Source organism: Armigeres subalbatus, chromosome 3, assembly GCF_024139115.2.
Source record: "Armigeres subalbatus isolate Guangzhou_Male chromosome 3, GZ_Asu_2, whole genome shotgun sequence".
Lineage (NCBI taxonomy): Eukaryota > Metazoa > Arthropoda > Insecta > Diptera > Culicidae > Armigeres > Armigeres subalbatus.
The window spans coordinates 190,131,746-190,144,429 of record NC_085141.1 but is presented as its reverse complement, the minus strand read 5'-3'; the positions used below and the strand labels follow the sequence as shown (position 1 = coordinate 190,144,429).

The following is a 12,684-nucleotide window of genomic DNA, read 5'->3' as shown; positions in this document are numbered from 1 at the left end:
CATTAACAGTATAATGAAAAAATAAATTTCCCCATACTAATTTGCATGCAAACTTGAAACGGCTTGTGCTAAATCAGTTTTAATCCAAATGAGCTCAAATTTTCAGAGGACACTCAGAACATGGCAAAGAATCAGATGAGCACTGTGGAGCAAAATCGATTTTTTGAACCACCCTAATACATACTATGCAAAAATGGTAAGTTGGCTTAGAAACCTTGCGTTTAATAACTGTGGAAATGCTTAATGAACAATAAGCGGCGAGGCGACAATGTCCCAGAAGTGGGATGTAATGCCAATGAAAAAGAAGAAGAAGATTTACACAAGAATCATGGCACATATTGACGAGTAATTGTCCCTTACCGCGTCATGCTGGGCTCTGGCGTGGCGGACCTCTTTTCCCGAGCAACTCGTGGGACCAAAATGGAAAACCTAGGCAATTCTTCAACTAGTGGTAGTAGTGTAGGCGACAACCCCTTCGCAAGAGGTGCTTGCTGAAACTTCGAAAGTCGATGTTGGACGCCAAGCTGGAAACGGCGGTCGAGACGGCCAAGTGCGAACCCGTGAAATCTGTGGAGTCGAGATCTACCCAGACTGAGGCTCAAGAATTCGCGGATTTGGGCAAGGTTGAATCGACCGAGGGCGTGCCAGCGAAGACGGTGGTGCCAAAGTCTACCCAGACTGAGGCTCAAGTATTCGCGGGCACGTCGAGGGTGACTGCTCCAACGGAGCAGACACAAAAACGGGGGAGACAGTCTCCAGGGGATGAGCTCCCTGGGGGCCGCCCCAAAACGCGGAGGGTTACTACCCCGAACAAGGGTAATGGGACTGGTAAGCTGAACCCCGGCCAGGTACCTCCAAAACCGGGAGAGGAAGGACCTGGAAAGGTCCGTCCACCCAGGAAAGACGGTGGTAAGGGGTTACGGCAGGCTGAGAGCTCTCAGCCGCCCCAGACCAGGTAAATAGAGGGGGATGACGCCTCATGGACCCTGGTCAAGAACAAAAGGAAACCGAAGACGTCAAGGGCCGAAAAGAAGGCCCAGGCGAATGAGGGTAGCAAGAAGTCTAGGGTAGGCGCCAATCGCTCCAGGGACGATGCCCTAGTCATCAAAACGGACGAGGCTAAGTACTCGGACGTCTTGAAGGCGATGAGGAGTGACGTCAAGCTCAGTGAACTCGGCGCCGACGTACGTCGAACAACGAACAAGACGTACCCGGATGGGTGAGATGATCCTCGAGCTAAAGCGGGGCGTCTCGCAAAAGGGCGCCACCTACAAGAAGTTGGCGGAAGAAGTCCTAGGCGAGACGGTCAAGGTGAGGGCACTCACGACGGAGGTGAATCTAAGGGTTAAATACCTGGACGAGATCACCGAAGTCGAAGAGCTCGTCACGGCACTGCGGCGACAGTCCACAGTCCACCGCAGCCATTCGGCTACGGAAAGGTCCGGCAGGGACACAGGTAGCATTGGTTCGGCTACCTGCAGCGGACGCCTCCAAGGTAGTCAAGTTAGGGAGCGTGGGGTGGTCGGTATGCTCTGTGGGCATATATGAACAACCCGAAGTTTGCTTCAAGTGCCTGGAACCGAGGCACAAGCAATGGAACTGCAAAGGCCCTGACAGAAGCAAGCTCTGTCGACGCTGCGGAGTGGAGGGACATAAGGCACAATGCTGCACGAACCCTCCCAACTGTTTGATATGTTCCAGCAAAGCTGCGAACAGCAAGCACCCCATGGGGGTTCAAAGTGCCCGGCGTTTAAGCGTGCTGCAAAATCACAGTGCAAGTAACGCAGCTAAACCTGAACCACTGTGATGCAGCCCAGCAACTGCTGTGTCAGACATTTGCTGAATGGGGGATGGATATCGCCATCATAGCTGATCCTTACCGGGTACCCGCCAGGAACGGTAATTGGGTCACCGATGGGTCTAAAATGGCGGTGATATGGACAACGGGGAAATACCCAGTCCAAGAGTTCGTGTCTGCGACACACGAGGGCTTCGTCATTGCCAAAATCAACGGGGTCTTCTTCTGCAGCTGCTATGCGCCTCCTCGATGGTCGATCGAGCAGTTCGGTCGAATGCTAGATTGTTTGACGGCTAACTTGATGGGGCGTAGGCCGGTGGTGATAGCGGGGGACTTCAACGCTTGGGCCGTGGAATGGGGAAGCCGATCCACGAATCAACGGGGGCAGATCCTGCTGGAATCACTGGCCATGTTGGATGTGGACTTGGCTAATGTCGGTACCAAAAGTACCTACAGCTGGAACGGTGCCGAGTCGATTATCGACGTTACGTTCTGGAGCCCTGGCCAAACGAGTAGTTCGAACTGGAGGGTAGATGATGGCTACACTCACAGCGACCATCTGGCGGTTCGCTACAGTATCGACTACACGACCAGCATTCAGCGGACGGAAGAAGGGGCGAGGCCTAGTCCTCGTATGTGGAAGACATCATACTTCGACGACGAGGTGTTTAAGGAAGCGCTCCGCCGTGAGCACAATACTCTCGGTCTTAGCGGCGAGCAGCTGGTAACAGTACTCTCACGTGCATGCGATGCCACCATGCCTAGGAAAGTCCACCCTAGGAATGGGAGACCACCGGCTTACTGGTGGACTCAAGCAATTGCGAACCTGCGCCGCGCCTGCCTACGGGCAAGGAGGCGGATGCAACGAGCACGCACAGAAGAGGAGCGTGTTGAACGACGGGTGGCGTTCGTGGCTGCTAGAGCCGCTCTGAAGACTGAGATTAGATCAAGCAAAAAAGCCTGCTTCGAGGGCCTGTGTCAAAGTGCCAACGCGAATCCATGAGGTGACGCCTATAGGGTCGTAATGGCCAAGACACGTGGGGCGATGGCCCCTACAGAGCGGTCTCCAGAGATGCTGGAGAGGATCATCGCGGGGCTCTTCCCACATCACGACCCAAGTCCCTGGCCTCCCTTTGTGGAGCTGCCACGGGCCAGGGTGGCCGACGAGGGAAGAGTAACGGTGGCGGAACTTGCGGGGATTGCACAGTCCCTTAGTGTAGGTAAGGCGCCAGGACCGGATAGTATTCCGAACCTGGCCATCAAAGCAGCCATTGCTGAGGCTCCCGAGATGTTCAGATCTGTCATGCAGAGTGGTCTGGACGAGGGAGTCTTCCCTGAAGCATGGAAAAGGCAGAGCTTGGTCCTATTGCCAAAGGCGGGAAAACCACCGGGGGATCCGTCGGCATATAGACTAATATGCCTGCTTGATACGGCGGGAAAGGTGCTCGAGAAGATCATCCTCAACAGATTGTTGATACGCACGGAGGGTGCGGATGGTCTATCGAGTAACCAGTTTGGCTTCCGAAAGGGTAAGTCGACCGTAGACGCTATCTTGTCGGTTACCAAATCCCCGGAGATAGCTTTCCAGCGTAAGAGGAGGAGAGTTCGCTATTGTGCAGTAGTGACTCTCGACGTGAGGAATGCTTTCAATAGTGCCAGTTGGGCAGCTATTGCAGATGCGCTCCTGCGTCTTGGAATTCCCGAGTACCTGTACAAGATTCTCGGAAGCTACTTCCAGAATCGAGTACTGGTATACGACACGGAGGCGGGTCGGAAGTGCGTTGACATAACCTCAGGGATTCCGCAAGGTTACATACTGGGTCGGGTGTTATGGAACGTCATGTACGACGGTGTCTTGAGGTTGAAGTTCCCGGTGGGCGTCGGCTTCGCTGACGATATTACGCTGGAGGTCTACGGCGAATCGATCGAAGAGGTGGAGATGACTGCAGCCCACTCGATCGCAATTGTGGAGGAGTGGATGAGTTCCAGGAAGTTAGAACTGGCTCATCACAAGACTGAGGTGGTTGTTGTTAACAACCGAAAGTCGGAGCAACAACCGGTGATAAGGGCAGGCAACTGCACGGTCACCTCTGAACGATCCATCAAACTCTTGTGGGTAATGATCGACGATAAGCTCACCTTTGGTAGCCACGTCAATTACGCCTGCAAGCGTGCCTCCACAGCTATAGTGGCATTGTCCCGGATGATGTCCAATAGCTCTGCGGTTTATGCCAGCAAGCGCAAGCTTCTGGCTAGCGTTGCTCTGTCCATACTGGGGACCGGACCTGCGTATTAACTGCTACAGAACGAAGTTAGAAAGTACGTATAGGCTCATGTGCCTAAGAGTTGCGAGCGCGTACCGTACCGTGTCGCACGATGCACTTTGCGTCATCACCGGTATGATGCCTATTGACATCGTTATCGGTGAAGACATAGAGTGCTTCGAAATGCGCGGCACGAGAGGCATCCGTAGGACTGTCAGGTTGGCCTCAATGATCAAATGGCAGCGTGCTTGGGACAGTTCCACTAAGGGTAGATGGACACATAGGTTGATACCGGAGATAGGTACGTGGGTCAAGAGGCGCCATGGGGAAATCACTTTCCACCTGACCCAGGTCCTTACAGGCCATGGTTGCTTCAGACAGTACCTACACCGGTTCGGACACTCGGCCTCGCCCGAGTGTCCGGTGTGCGTAGATTTAGAGGAAACGGCGGAACACGTGTTGTTCGTGTGCCCGCGTTTTCGCACAATGCGTGACCACATGCTTGCCACATGTGGTTTGGACACTACCCCGGACAACCTAGTCCGGAGGATGTGTAAAGATGAAGTTGGCTGGAACGCCGTTTTATCGGCTATCGTCCAAATCGTCTCGGAGCTACACAGAAGGTGGCGCGTGGACTCGAGGAATGGCTAGTTCAGGCGCAAATAAGAGGTGGTCCAAGGGTTCGGAGTCGGCTTCATGGGTCATACCGGTGCTCTGTGGTCGAACTCGATCATTTTATCGAACAAGTGGCCGCGTGAAGAGCAACATAGTATCGTCGCTTTCGCGGCGTCGGTCAACCGAGCGGGTTCCGAGCCCGAGGACAGAAAGGGGTCCTCGTCAAGGCTGGAGCAGGCGTATGCACCGCGTCGGCAAGTCCCTCTGTGTGCTGGCGAATAGGCCCTATCGCAGAAAGGTCAATTTGGGGTGCACGCGGCATCATCATTCTTGATACCAGTCGTGCAGAGGGAAGCAGGCGCGAAGTCGACCCTGCCCACCTTCCGAGGACATAGGGCGTGGTAAGGCCACCTGGAAAGCCGGCAACGCGCTGGCACGATACCCATGGTGTTCTTCTAAAAAGCGAGTTACGATGTTCGGTGCTGCAAGGACACGCAGCTAACCTCGAGGGTGCGTTGTGCACTGGCCCCCCTTTGAAGCATTACTTTCTGGTTGTACCGAAGGGACATGGCGGCAATGGAAACGGTTTAGCGGGTCGGGGATGCAGTCCTGCCTCGTTGGAGGTGGCCCCTAACCCCGCACTTCCTGGCCAACCCAGGACGTCTGTTGAGCAGATTCCCCCTCCATTGCTTAGGAAAAAAAAACATATTGACGAGAACAGCATACTACTCGATGAGCAATTCGGAATTATGCATAGTCACTCGTCAGTTCATCAACTACAAAGAGTAACGAACTAGATCATGTGTTCCAAGCAACTGTTAAAAACTGCAGTGATGGCTTTTCTCTACATCGAAAAAGCTTTGGTAATGTGTGGCACGACGGCTTGTTGCACAAGATGCTAAAAACTTCCTAGTCTATCTGGTTGAAATAACAGCTACCTGTATACCAGGACATTCCCGGTGTATGTGTGTGGCTGGTGCACTCTCAAATCCATTCCCGATTCCTGGAGTCCCGCAAGCCAGCGTTCTGGGACCTATCCTCAGTCTATAATATCTACACTTCGGATAATCCGCCATCATCAACAAACGTGCCGTCTACAACCAGGTCTACAAAATGATGTAGAATCTCCCGACTCGAACCAAGACTACTCTGCCCTTCTACGCATCGTTGCCCCATGTTGGAATTGATGGAAAATCTAAACTCGAGTCAATTTTTCCCGCTGAAAAATGACTTTGTCATCTAACGATAATATTGGCTGGAAAACGTCTTCCTAAAGTATGATCCATCTAATGTTTCAGAAAAATATTTCCTACGCTCATTAGTTTCCAAAAATTGTAGTCGGCGCTGGGCGATGCTCTTAAAATCGTGCGGCTTAAGCGCCACTCCATTCGGAGACCGCACGACGCGTCTAAATTTGCCCGGTTGAGACTGCCTCAGGGCGAGTCCATTTGAAATACTCCGAAGAGGAGATCGATCCAGCCCGCCTACTGACTACGCAAAAACTCGGGAAATTACCCTACTACACCTCAACATAAATCTCAAAACTTCCAAATTATTCCTCCAAAGTGCGGTATGAGATCACGCATACCCTCTAACGTTGCAACCAGCAATGCTACGTTGCACGTTCTCTTTTCATCACTGATAACTTCAACTAATGTCCACCGGAGGCGCAACCAACGCGGAAGAGCATGCGCAAACAGTCAAATTCCGCCACGCGGAAGACATTCAAAAACAACATAAACGAACCGAAGCAACGGGAAAACACTTTCTCTCTTTAGCTCTATACGCAGAACATTTAACAATAATATAATATTTCCATAGTATAATCCGCTTTTACTATTATTTTACTATTCATTTTCTTAGAAGCATGCTGGATGTTCTATATTTGTCAATCGAGTTTCATTTATTGCGCTACATCTGTCCTGCCTGTGTGTGCGTTTTTTCTATCTAATCTGTCTATCTACTTGTGCTCATGCATTGTGTTCTACTCCATATTGCGCATAAGCCCCAAAATTTTATTCCCACCTATGGCTTTCCGCGCCGAGCACTCAGCGCCAGATTCGGCGACAAGGAGATAGTGGTTAAGTTGGTACTCCTGATTTTTTGACAACTGATGTCGATTGGTTGTGTGAGTGCACCGGTGTCAAAAAATAAAGCTTTTAGCTGAAAATTTAATTGTCAAATGCACATTTTGACAGCAATATAGATTATAGATGTATGAGTGAATAAAATGTGCAAATGCTCTATCGCAGAAGCAGTCGCTGAAGACAAGTGTCAATGATTTCAGTGACGAAACGAAAAGTTTCAATGCAAATAGCAATACTATTCCCATTCAGTCATCCCTCGACGATGTGACGAACGACGAAAAGCTTCACACCCGGGTGTCTGACAATAGAGGTTGGATGGGACTTTCACGAATTACGTTACGTGCGCACGCTTTATAAGTTCCACATCCAACCTCAAAATATTATGGACGTGTCCAAATTCCTAACTCAGTCAGTCATCGACCTACGGTCGGCACAAAAAAAGTTCTCCGAGGCGTCCTCACTGGACGCCCCACTCGATAAAAAAGAGATCGCTTGACTCACCGACTGTTGTTCGCCTACCGGTATGCTGCGCTTTTGGTAGACGGTGGAGAGCGATCGGCGTTCGCAGCGCTGAATGGCCGTTGGTGACGTGGCCAATTCACCCACAGGGGGGGGGGGGGTGATCGGCGGCTCGGCACTCGCTGACCCCTATTAGCGACGATGCGTGGCGATTGGCAACCACGATTGGAATTTTGACCAACGTGTTGATGGATTGGCCCCCTACGGCGACGGATGCACACAATGCACGGGAAACAACGAGCACGCGGAGCACATTACCTGGACAATTTCTTCGAGAAACGCACAAAACTGATCCTAACGCACACACTACGTTTGTTAAGCAAACTTGACACTACTTAACAAAAAGAAATAGAATTAAATAAAGAAAATCTAACACGTTGCTTAACTTACACTTCAACAAGAAACGAATCACGGACAAAAAGGCGCGACACTTCTGCTTCAGTTGGCAGTTTGGGAGAAATTGAATTTGGAGCTGTTAGCCTCAGATTAAGGATGGTGACCTCGGCCGAACAGGAATTCGGCATTTCCCGCGAACTTCATTGAAATAGTTCGGAAGTCTGGAAGCTTACGCTGAGGCGTTCGCTAATGTTTCGGGTTCAGCCGCGACCTTTTCTCTATCAACATCTTCGGCGGATTTCAAATAAACTTGACCTTCGGAGCTGTTGCCTGAGTACTTTAATCACGCAGGCGCCTAATGACGCCGCACTTTGATCGTATCGTGCTAGGCTAGATTTTGGCGCGATTCTTTTTAAAATTCTTTAATTGATTGGTAATTAATGATTTATCATCTAAGCCATGGAGCGAAGGCTACAAAATATTGGTCAGCTTTTCATATTTATTCGATTCTAAAAATAGTGGGACAAAATCGACTCGTTTTGTTTTGAATTTTTGATCAAAGGTAACATGGGACAATTATGCGTAGAACGGCAGTACAACAGTCTATCGACTAGCATGAATCGACCCCATCGCAAAAAGGCTAGGATATGCTACTCGACACCAAACCAGGGCCTTAGTTTCAGAATGGCAAACCACCAGTATTAGATATTAAATGTAGGATTAAAATTTCAAAAAGAAACAGAAGTTCAAATTATAAAATGCAAAGAAATAATTAAAATATGTTAGAAATAACAAAGAGAAGAATGATAAAATGTGATAAGCAAGAATGCGGTATCTCTTAAACTGAAATAAGAAATAAGGTCAATAATAATAAAAACAAATGGAAAAAAGGAACTCATTCAAGAGTCCCTCACAAAGGATACGTTTGTGTTGCGTTTGACAGTTTTTTTCATGAGAAATATTTCAAACGCAACGCAAACGTATCCTATGTGCGAGGATCGTGACGAACGCATCTAAGCGGAAAAAATTACTCCTTGTCATGAAGCTTCGGGCGAAGTACATGACATTTATCAAGAAATGTATCACGTTGTATAAGCTCAAAAGGCGCAATGGAATGTTACGTCATCAACTAATAATGCGCTAAAACCAACCCCACTCACAATAATCTATGATAGTTTTAGCATATCCATTTCAGAAGGAATTACACCAAACGGTATTCCCGAAGATGAACATCAGTTTGAAAAATAAAAATCTAGTCATTCTATACATTTCCGCACAAAAAATCTTTAAATTTTAAGTTAATTAATTAATTTAAGTTAATCCAGTTCACAGGTAGATTGAGGATAGGGAAACGCCACAGCAATAAAGATATCTATATAGTTCTTTTCCACGAAAAGTCAAATCAATATTCTTTCGGAAGTATTCTGTTCCGGACAAAACACCAATATTGTTAGCTCACGCATGGAAACTATTAGGAACTACCATCAATATTTGCCTTTCCATAAGCCTTAAAAAAGCGAATGCTGTGGAATGGGAAGGATAGTTAGTTGGACACCTATTTAAGAAAGATGCAGAGAACTCTACGACCTCTCATATGTGCCACGGGAGATATTGGGATTGTGTGGAAGGTTATGACAGTAGGAATCGTTTTGGTAGAACGTGAAACACAGAAAGAACTAAGATAGAAATACAAAGTAGGAAATGGTCGAGCCTGTGATCACGACCTCCTGCTAATAAGGCAGAAGCGGTAGTCACTAAACCACCGAGCTCGTACTTCCATGACAATAATGGACCAGTCCATTTTATCAAGAAAAAACTCGAATTAGAAAAAATAAGTAGCCGTTTGAAATTTATTTTACTAAGGATATGTCCAACTTTGTTGAATTTTGAGATTTCGCATGTAAAATTTCAATACCCAAAACTTAAAATATGATCACTTTACCAAAACAAAATTGGCTGTATGCAAACAATGAGATAGGATAGAATACTCAGTTGGGCAATCATCACTTACCATTGGAGCTTTTCAAGTCCCTGTGAATGACCGAGATAGGTGCCTCACAGTGCAAATACTTCATTCCTCTGGCAATTTGAACAGCCCAGTCCACCAGAACATCCGGTGGAATCTTCCTTCCTGCCAGGATCTTATTGAGCGAACCGCCTCGTGCATATTCCATCACCAGGCAAAGAATTGGTTGTTCCAGGCACACCCCTTTCAGCTCGACAATATTCGGATGCTTCAACGACCAGAACAGTTTTGCCTCCTTTAACACATTCTCCCGTGTTCCGTCAATATCTTCGTCCTGGCGGGAGGCCTTCACGGCCACCTCTTCGCCATTCCAAAAGGCACGGTGTACTTTACTGAAACCACCAACTCCGATCACTTCCTTCAACTCGAGCTCTTCGAACTTTATCTCCAATGGCTGCACGTTCAACACTGTTGGATCTTCATTCGTGACGAAATTGGATGGGAAAATCCCAACCTTTTCACCGATTTTGCCCGTCCACCAACCCTCGTCACCGGAAATGATGCTGTCCATCGACAGCACAAAAACGATCTGCCCGACACGCAGCGACAGTTCATCGTCGCCTTTCGCCTGGTAGTCATACTTTGCCGTCCATAGGGGAGACATTTCGACCGCCGGAGCTCTTTGCGGATTCTGTTTCTTCCTGCCTCTTCCCGGAACTATCAACATTCGATGCGATTTTTTTTTCTGTTTCGCGACCCCAATTCAAAACAACAAAAACATTACGTGTTTTATTCGCACTGAAGTGGTTTCCGGCAAAGCCGACAAGCTTGCACAATTTTTCGCACTTTTCACTACGCGTTGCACAATTTTTCTTGTAGGAATAAGCAAAAATTAGCACTCATTTTAACAAAAACTACATCATTTGCAATATTTTTCTCCTGCTGTTTTCAGCAACCATATTTGACACCGGTGTTGCCAAACAATCTGGGACGAATCAAAATAATACGTGACATTTCATTTAAGTTGAATTTGGTATTTTATGGTTCTCACTAATGTGTTAGATGTTACTACATAATTGAGAATAAACATATTGATTTGCGAACTCTCTTGCATATTAAATTTACTATATTACTGAAGAACGGTACCAGAAAACATATGCCGGAAAAAACATAAACAGATCAGTACTGATAACATATGGCAGCCTTGATACGAACAAAATCATTATTTCGTGCGTTCAGGTTGGTAGCGAACGAATGACGTTTACGTGACGGTAGGTACAATACGCAAGACAATTAATTCGGTCGGAAAAATCATCAAGCAAAAAGGTTTGTGCACCCGCTACTCATTTTGCACAACGTGAGTGTTGTCTTGGTTAACTACAGCAATTATACAGGACACGCTCAAATATTTGGACTCCTGCTTTGCGCCTTCGGCATACACGATACTCAACGTTTTATAGATTCTGTATAAATATACTAAATACTAATTCTGTATAACTAAAATTCTAAACGTCGTCGGACTAGCGAGGTCCGGATGAGCGGAGGGATACTGTATATAAAAGCCATACAATTGGTGTGGTGTGTTGAAACTAGCTGAAAACTTAGATAATTAATACATAGATTGCTCACTGTGGCATCCCTGCTTGTAATCCATAGGAAACAACTAGAGGCCTGAATAAGAGAAACGCGGATAGAAAATATGACTCTGCCAACACTGCATTCAATCTTCTTCATCAAAGAACAACACATGAAAAGGAAGAAATGGTTTATGTAGACAAAATCTCACAATCCGCTATTTTATGTGTCCACACCACCTAACAATAGAATCCAATAAACAATGGAATTTTATTTCATAATCTATAAATGACTTGCATATATTATTGCAAACTAATGTAAAATACATTCAATTTTGTTTATTTAAAAATTGCATAAAATCGAATTTGGCCGTTTTCAGTATTTGAGCCAATATTTTGGCTGCTTGACAGGTCTCCTGCTCGATTGGCTGCTGTTTTTGACGGTTCGATTGGCGGCACATACCTATCCGCGTTTCTCTTATTCAGGCCTCTAGAAACAACACTCTATCGGTCGTTGGGTGTAATAAACACAGTGGGGTGCGCATTCAGAAACAGAACAGTCGGGCGCATTTTGGTTTGACAATTCAAATTGACATTTAAAACTTGCACGGTCAAACCCGTTTACCTAAATTGAAGTTAAAGCAACTCAAAATTAATAAATTTACTTAAACCTCCAGGTCTCAAATCAGATTTCGTAACATGACAACTCGCATATTGTAAAAAGTACAATAGTTCAAAAATTTTATATATGGAAACATATTGAGACACACTTTTGGGTACTTAGCATTATTCGATTTGTTCACAACAGGTTGTATTCGAGAAGGAATGCAGGATTAATTCATTCTGGTTGGTTACAATTGTGAGTTTGGGCCAAACGGCTTATCACATGTATTTTGGCTTCCAACAGCAAAATGTACCTAAGATTTCCCCCGAATTTCCAATTGATCGCTCAACCGATGATATGTTTAAGGTCAACTATCCCTAAGAACCCCATGTTTTTTACGTCTCTTACTATTACAATTTTCAAAATTTAAAACTAAAGTCGTCAAAAATTTGTTTTTAGGTTTGGCTGAACCGACCGATTTTGAACCAACATCAGGCTAGTTCACAAATTAAGTTATTTTTCGTATTTCGTTTTGGCAAAATATCATTCATTTACAGTGATCGTTCGCTAATTGGGGCACGACCTCACCCCAACTAGCGAATGCCGTTCGCTAATTGGGGCGCTTTGACAAGCGTCAATGTTGTTTAATTTTTGCATTGAACAAAAGAAAATTTTACGCGCCAGAAAATATCGATCCAGCCAAACACGGAAACAAGACGTCAACGCGTTTTTGACATCACATTCTGACGTATAGCTGCTTTTAATTGGGTTTCGCCCCAATTATCGAACCCCCAACTAAAAAGCGCCCCAACTAGAAAAAACCCAATTAGCGAACGTTCACTGTAACATTATGTCAAATGACAGGTGACATTTTGGAGGGATTCCACTCTCTAACCAGAGATTTGGTATTAGAGCCATGCA

At 46.5% G+C, this 12,684-nt stretch overlaps 1 protein-coding gene across 2 annotated transcripts in view; it reads right to left on the bottom strand.

The window, feature by feature from the left end:
* The window catches only part of LOC134219683 (mitogen-activated protein kinase kinase kinase 11), a 91,562-nt gene extending 80,792 nt beyond the window's left edge, over window positions 1-10,770 (bottom strand). For both annotated transcript variants that reach the window (XR_009981638.1, XM_062698501.1), the window contains exons 1-2: window positions 10,732-10,770; window positions 9,631-10,570 (exon numbers count right to left, since the gene is read on the bottom strand). Coding sequence is in view for 1 of the 2 variants with exons in the window: in XM_062698501.1 (XP_062554485.1) it covers window positions 9,631-10,312 (682 nt within the window). In the remaining variant the exon portion in view is untranslated. The remainder of the gene's footprint in view (window positions 1-9,630; window positions 10,571-10,731) is intronic.
* Window positions 10,771-12,684: the final 1,914 nt, after the last annotated feature.